This window comes from Callorhinchus milii, unplaced genomic scaffold (genome assembly GCF_018977255.1).
Source record: "Callorhinchus milii isolate IMCB2004 unplaced genomic scaffold, IMCB_Cmil_1.0 Scaffold15, whole genome shotgun sequence".
Classification (NCBI taxonomy): domain Eukaryota; kingdom Metazoa; phylum Chordata; class Chondrichthyes; order Chimaeriformes; family Callorhinchidae; genus Callorhinchus; species Callorhinchus milii.
The window spans coordinates 16629908-16637174 of record NW_024704756.1 but is presented as its reverse complement, the minus strand read 5'-3'; the positions used below and the strand labels follow the sequence as shown (position 1 = coordinate 16637174).

Here is a 7267-nt window from a genome sequence, read left to right as displayed (position 1 = left end):
CCGGGTGTCTGACCCATCACCGTTGCTTAAGAGTCTCCAAACCAAACTGAGAATTCCAGACTTCCCACCTACACATGGAAACCCCAGAGATAGATTGTTGGAATGGAATGCGCTCTCTCTCTCTCTCTCTCCTTAGAGGGACTCATCCTGTTTACCTAATTCCAGAAAGTATTAGGCGCAGGTTGGTAGAGCCAAGGCTGGGGGGGAGGACCCAGAGTGTGCGTTGGGGTAACTGCTGGAGTCTAACCAGCTAATAATAATAATAAAGTAATAATAATCCTTGCATTTGATATGGTGCTTTTCACATCTTCTCGACGTCCCAAAGCGCTTCACAGAATAGACTGTAAAGTGAATTGACTGTATATTTGTGGGCGAACGCGGCAGCCAATTGCGCACAGCAATGTCCCACAAACAGTCGTAGATTGAAAATGACCAATTTATGATTGTTTTTGGTTTTGGAGGGATTATTATTAGGCTCTGTGTGGAGTAAGGAAACTTGCCCAAGGTTTCGCCCTCTGCCGGGAATTGAATTAAACCCACATAACTTGCCATTGAGAGAGAAAGCGCTGTCTGGCAAGCTTCCCAGTGTAGGTATATGTATATATATAATATGTCTATAGGGTTTTACAGTATAGAAGATGGTGAGTGTTAGCAGTTGTCCTGGCTGTGCTCTTACTCTCTGTGTTTTGTTTCTCACACAGATCAGTAAGCTGGGGGCTGAGGCCGACAGGACTCACCAGCTGTTTGTCAAGGCTCTGGGCAGCAGGAGCTGCCTGGATAGTGTGGTCCAGCTCATGGGCTGCCACCCCCAATACCTGGAGTCCTTCCTCAAAACCCAACACTACTTACTGCACATGGATGGACCCCTCCCCTTCCACTACCGACACTACATCGCCATCATGGTAATGCCCCTCCTCAGCTCACCGCTCCCATTCTTGGGGGGGGTCTTAGAAATATTACAGAGCATTTAGCGTGGAATTGGGGGAACAGTATGAAAGAGCTTGAGGAAAGAGCAGGGGGTTCGAGTAGAGAGCTGCAGTGGGGGAGTGAGCACCAGCACAGACACGATGGGGAGAGAGAGAGAACAGGGAATGGGGTCAGAGTACAGAGCTCCAGTGAGCGATTGAGGACCAACACATATTATTTTAGTGAGTTGAGATAAGGGATAATCTGGGGAAACAGGGAATTTGGGAATATTAACCCTTTCTTTGTTGTTCCCAGGCTGCAGCCCGGCACCAGTCCTCCTACCTGGTTGAGGTCCATGTGGAGCAGTTCCTGCAGGTGGGAGGTGACCCCCTGTGGCTGCAGGGCCTCCATCACATCCCCCAGAGGCTGAGGAACCTCAACGAGATCAACAAGATCCTGGCGCACAGGCCCTGGCTCATCACCAAACAGCACATCGAGGTGAGGCATCCAACACCAGCTTCAGACACAGAGTAAAGCTCCCTCAGCATCTGAGAGTGGGAGCTCGGAAGGACAGTGTAGAGGGAGCTTTACTGTGTCTCTAACCCTGACCTGGGAGTGTGGACGCACAGTGTAGAGGAGCTTTACTGTGTCTCTATCCCTGACCTGGGAGTGTGGACGCACAGTGTAGAGGAGCGTTACTGTGTCTCTATCCCTGACCTGGGAGTGTGGACGCACAGTGTAGAGGAGCTTTACTGTGTCTCTAACCCTGTGCTGTGGCTGACGGGAACTCTTCTCTGTTTCAGAACCTGCTGAAGATCGGTGAGCACTGCTGGTCTCTGGCTGAGCTGGTGCATGGAGTTGTGTTGCTGACTCACTACCACTCGCTGGCGAGTTTTGTGTTTGGCTGCGGGATTAGCGCCGAAGGAGGAGCCGAGGCCGCTCACATCCTGAGACCCTCGTCCATCAACAACCAGTGCTCCACCGACCCCACACACGGCAACGCTCAAGACCTCCCACCACCACACCGCAGGAGGCGGGTAAGTGTGCCCTCCGCTCCTCCACGTCCAGCCCCTGGCCCTCCCACCTCCAGCCCACCATGGTTCAAGTCAACACCCTTGCCCCCCCCCACCCCCCACTCAGCCATTCACCCACTGTCACAGTGAACCCTTTTGGGCCTGAGCCTGACTTTCCTGAGCATCGTCCCCTGTTCTGTTTCCAGTCGGTTGATTATTCCAGCGACTCGGAATGCCTGGGGGACAAGATGCAGAAATTCCAGGCGGGGAAAGAGAACGAGGAAGAGATGCTGCACGAGGAAACGTGGATCGGACTGGAACCAGAAAAGGACATGAGCCCCCCCTCAGTGACCAGAGGTAACAGGCGGCCGAACGGGGTTCTCTCCCCCTGCCCTGTCCCCACACCGCCCCACCCTGCCTCACCTCCTCCTGTAATTAAGCACATAGCCCAAATCCCTGACTGTGAAGCGACTTGGGACGTCCTCTTGACGTGAAAGGCCCTATGTAAATGTAATTTGTTGTTGTTGTTGTTGTTGTCTGGTGGGCTGGGGGAGTAGGGGCCCAATCAACAGGAGAATTGTGTCAGCCTTTCCCTGAGGCTAATGTTGCTCTCTCCCTCTCTCTGTCTCTGTGGCATCGTTCCCAGCTCCAGAAGAAAAAGCCGTCACTATTCCTGATCTCTCCTGTTATGTTGATGACCCAGAGTTTGGATACCCGGAGTTTGCTCGCAGGGGTGGAGATCAACTGCCTGTTTTCCGAGCTCAGGTACTTACCTCAGGATTTCCCCTCCGCTAACCCCCTCACCCCCAACACCACCCCCCCCCCACCGAACACACACACAAGTATATGACAAAGGACAAGGTTAATGCTGTACATTGACCCGGTGTCTACACCATTATCCTCTCCTCAGTGGGTGTGGCTGTCAGACTCTGCTGTCGGTACCTGAGAGGTGCCGTGTTGTGCAAAGCCTCATTGTCTTTCTCGGGCAGGACTACTCGTGGGAGGACCACGGCTTCTCGCTGGTTAACCGGCTGTACTCGGACATCGGGCACCTGCTGGACGAGAAGTTCCGCACAGTGTACAGCCTAAAGAACGGCACAATGGCCAAGCAGCGCGGCTGCGACTCGTCCGGGTTCAAGAGGGGCATCTGGAACTACATCCACTGCATGTTCGGCATCAGGTACCGGGAGCGTTAATAGTAAGAGTCGCGTAACGCAGCGGTTACTGCGCTCGCCTTGCAAGCCTTGAGGACCCGGGTTTGATTCCCGACCGGGCCGGGTGAAACCTTAGGCAAGTTTCCTTACTCCGCGCACACGCCTCTGTGTGCTCAGCAGTAAGTAGGAACCCGGTCGTTAGTTCGATTGGCTCAAAGCTCAAAGTCCCCGACGTGGGTCTCGAACCCACAACCATCTGTCTCAGAGGAAAGCACCAGAGTGACTGAGCCAGGCTGACACTTACCTCATCCTACCTGCTTGCCCCTGTTGCCCCCCCCGAGATGCCATCTAGCGGGAAGGGCGTTATATAAATGCAAGTTGTTGTTGTGTGTGCTGTGACAGGGCTTCCTTTGCCTCGCAGGTACGATGATTATGATTACGGGGAAGTGAACCAGTTCCTGGAGCGGAATCTGAAGGTTTATCTGAAGACCATCACCTGTTCCCCCGAGAAAGTGAAGCCTCAGATGTTCGAGAGATACTGGAAACAGTTTAAATATTCGGAAAAGGTGGGAATTTACACCAAATGAACAAAAACAAAGGCAGTGTTTGTCCACGCAAAAAAAAAGATATTGTATAGGGAGGGGGAGAGAGAGAGGAGGGGGAGAGCGAGGGGAGGGGGAGAGAGAGGGGAGGGGTGGGGGAGAGGGCGAGGGAAGGTATTATAATTAGCCTCAGCAACCATGGGCTGGCGAGTTGAGCAGTTGGGGTCCACATCGATAATCCTGTGCCTTCAGCTGGAAACTGCACTTGTGAATGTGTAAAAAGTGTGAATGTGTTTGTGGGTAAGGCGGGCGGGCGGGGGGGTAGGGGGGGTTTTTATGGAAGGTTGAGATCAAATGGGCGAAATGACCTTCTTCATCCAAATCTCTCACGCAGAAGACACTAGGTGAGAGGATTACAGCCTGGTAACCGCCCCATGTTGTCCTTGGTGTGTTTTCAATGGAAATAGATCATTTGCTTATCTCTCTCTCTCTCTCTGTGTTACAGGTCCGCGTGAATCTATTGATCCTGGAAGCTCGGATGCAGGCAGAACTTCTCTATTCTTTGCATGCAATAACCCACTACATGATCTCCTAGGAGGATCTCGCCTGCAAAGGGCGCATTTTTTTATATATAAAAGAGAAAAAAAAAGACTGGATTTAGGTTAAAAGACTTGAACGGCTATTGGGACAGAGGTGTTGTGGGCAGCTGGTATCAGCCACAGTCTTCTGTGGCAGTTAATGTGCAATTATCGACAATGACGCAATCAAGCATTGTGACTGTACTGGAAGTTGATGTTAAACTAGAGTGTTTGATGACCTCAACACCAAGTATTCACTTTGAAGACCTTCCATCTCGTTACAATCTGCAGAAGTCACACAAGGCGATAGCATCAGTCAATTGTGTCACTACCATCAGCATATAGGATATTTTTAAATCTTGATGTTGGGACAGAGGAGCCTGTTTTTTTTTGGAAAAAGAAAGACTTATTTTTGCTATGAATAGTAACAAGATAATATGTTTGACACGTGTCGGGTCTGTTTCATATTGGAATGGCGTTTCCAGATCCTTGCCATATTACTTTTGGTTTTTAAGATTTATCCAAAGCCTCTTTGTGTGTGTTTGCCTGCGTATGTGTGTGTGTGTGCGTGCGTGAGGGGTTGTGAGACAGAGCGTGTATGTGTATGGGTGTTGGTGCGTGGGGGAGGTTTATCATGCCAATGAGCTGTGAATTTAGTGGATGTCCGGTCACTGAAGAGGAAGGTGAGAGAGAGGAAGAGGAGCAATTCTCGAGCCTGTCTTTCGCCCCAGCCCTGTTAAGCTGTTTAACTGCTTGTGAAAGGCTCACAGTGTTGTGGTAACCCCTGAGTATTGGTGACTTTACTGCTCAGCCCTGCTGAACTGTCAACCATTGGGCTAATGAATGTCAATTCACATTAAAACTGTTTTTTTTAAAAAAAAATTACAGTCTGCGCAGGTCAACATTACCAACTCAACCCATTGATCAGCCCAGCGGACTTTAACCCTTCGACTCTCTTGAAGCTTCCCAGCCCCTCGCCTGTCCACGTGGAGTGAGTAGTTGACAAGGCTGGAATTGTTTGTTCCTTTCCTGGTTAGACCAGCTCAGCGTTGTAGGGACCAGGCTGTGGAGTTAAGGTATATGTTTGGAGACCAGGGCTTTTTTTTTGAGGGGGAGAAATGGGGTTGGTTGATCGAAAATAGACTTGATTGGAGTCAGATCACTGGTTGAAACTTGTTTTTTTTCTGTTTTTAAATTTTATTTAACTTTTTTATGATAAAACGTTCTATTCAGCAGCAGTGTTACGTCACAGAGAAAGGCTTATCTTGGAAGAAACAAAAAAAAACTAAACCTGTGCACAAAGGGAAACCTCTACCTGGTGTCGGGTTGGCAGCTCTTGGCTCTCTCTCTCTTTCTGTAACGGACATGTTCCTGATCCATGTGAGATGTCCTCGCTGCTGTTGGTGGCAGAGCCAACCCACCATTCCCCCTCCCCGCCAGCCTCCCCCTTTTGTTGCAAGGGAGCGATAAAGGTGCATACCTCGAGACCTTGAGGGAGCACTGGACAAAGTGTGGACCTACCGTTGGGACTAGACTCCATGAACAAAGGTTGGCCAACAGAACACAATACATTTTCCTGATTGAATATTTTTTGATTTATTCAAGAAATAAATCAGGAAATATTCAATCAAGAAAAAAACTGAAAACACCCTACCGATCAAACACAGACTTGTGCGAATGTTTGGGGGCCACATCCGGCCCGCGGGCCACAAGTTGGCCAATACTGCTCTAAACCCAAGCCTGGGTTTTCCTGCTTGTTACCATCCATCCATCACATACCCAACCCCTCCTCCCCTCCCTCTTCAGTTTAGAGAGAATAAAAGAGGAAAAAAAAATGTTTTTGCTGGTCCATCACTAGGTGAAAACCAGTTTAAAAGTACTAAAAATGACTTCTTTTAGCGGTTATAAATGTGTGACTTTACAAAAAGCTTTTTTTTTAAAAAAAAATAAGGTTAATTGTAAACGGCCGCCAATTTGGAACAAGTGGTCGGGTCAGGGAGCTGTGCTGCTCTCGGGGTTGTTGGGTCAGGGATCTTCCAGTCTCGGTCTTGGACAACCTGTATTCGTCGTGTGGTCAAATTACTTTCACGCGATGTGTTCTGATGGTGCAATACTTTATATGGCGATGAGGAATGGGAGTCAGGCAGAGTGGTGGACGGGAGGGAAAGGAACAAAGAGGCCTTTCACTCTCAGCTGTTGACTAACCCGTTCCAAAATGGAGTCCCATTCCGTCGTCAATCTCGCTAACCGAACTGCGTGTTTACACAGGGTGGGGGGGGTGGGGGTTTGTGGTGAGGAGAGAAGCCCCTTTTCCTGTTCGTAAAAGAAAAGGATTTTCTTACAAGATCGAGAATCGCCGTAAGAAAGGTTCGGAGCTTATTGCAGCCTATCCGTAGCCGCTGCTTCTGTCTTTGATGTTCACTCGGGAGCTTCGAAGATGTGGAGTAACGTTTTGATTTGCACCCAAATAAAAAGATTAACATCTTTTTTTTAAAACTGTGAAAAAACAAAACAAAAAAAAAACTCGGCTTGTGCCTAATCTCTTGTCTCATCGTCTTTTTTTTCTCTTTGAGCGTAACTTTAGTGCCTTTTGTTTTTGTACACATTATTTGCACAGGAGTTAACACGCAAACACAACATTGTAAATGATTGCAGGTTATAATAGTAATGCTTGCATTTGATTTAGCATTTCACGTCAGGACATCTCAAAGCGTATAGGATACTCTCCAAAGTCCAGTGACTGTGATTTGGTGGGTGAATGTAGCAGCCAATTTGCATACAGCAATGCCGTACAAACAGCCATGGAGTGAATGACCAATTTGATCACAGGAGGAGATTCACAAGTTGGGTTAACTTGGAATCCGGGGAGATTGTGGATCGATCAATCGTAAGGCCAGCGATAACCTTGATCGCTTTTTTAAGATACATTTCTGTTGCGAGGAGGTGCGACATTGTGCGGCATTGCCCTATATCTGTGTCCTTTTAAGTTTTATTCAATTATCTAGGAAGTGGGGGTGGGGTCAATGATAAATCAGTGGCCCCATTTAATGTTCCTGCCAATCATGGACTGTCCA

The 7267-nt window shown here is 48.8% G+C and overlaps 1 protein-coding gene across 1 annotated transcript; it reads left to right on the top strand.

Moving 5' to 3' along the window:
• The first annotated feature begins 638 nt into the window (after positions 1-638).
• On the top strand, positions 639-6717 carry LOC103179041 (sestrin-1). The gene is made up of 8 exons (XM_042340835.1): positions 639-902; positions 1222-1404; positions 1710-1943; positions 2126-2276; positions 2566-2684; positions 2909-3099; positions 3495-3639; positions 4121-6717. Exons 1-8 carry the CDS (start codon positions 639-641, stop codon positions 4208-4210), a joined length of 1377 nt encoding a protein of 458 aa, XP_042196769.1. The 3' UTR covers positions 4211-6717.
• Positions 6718-7267: the final 550 nt, after the last annotated feature.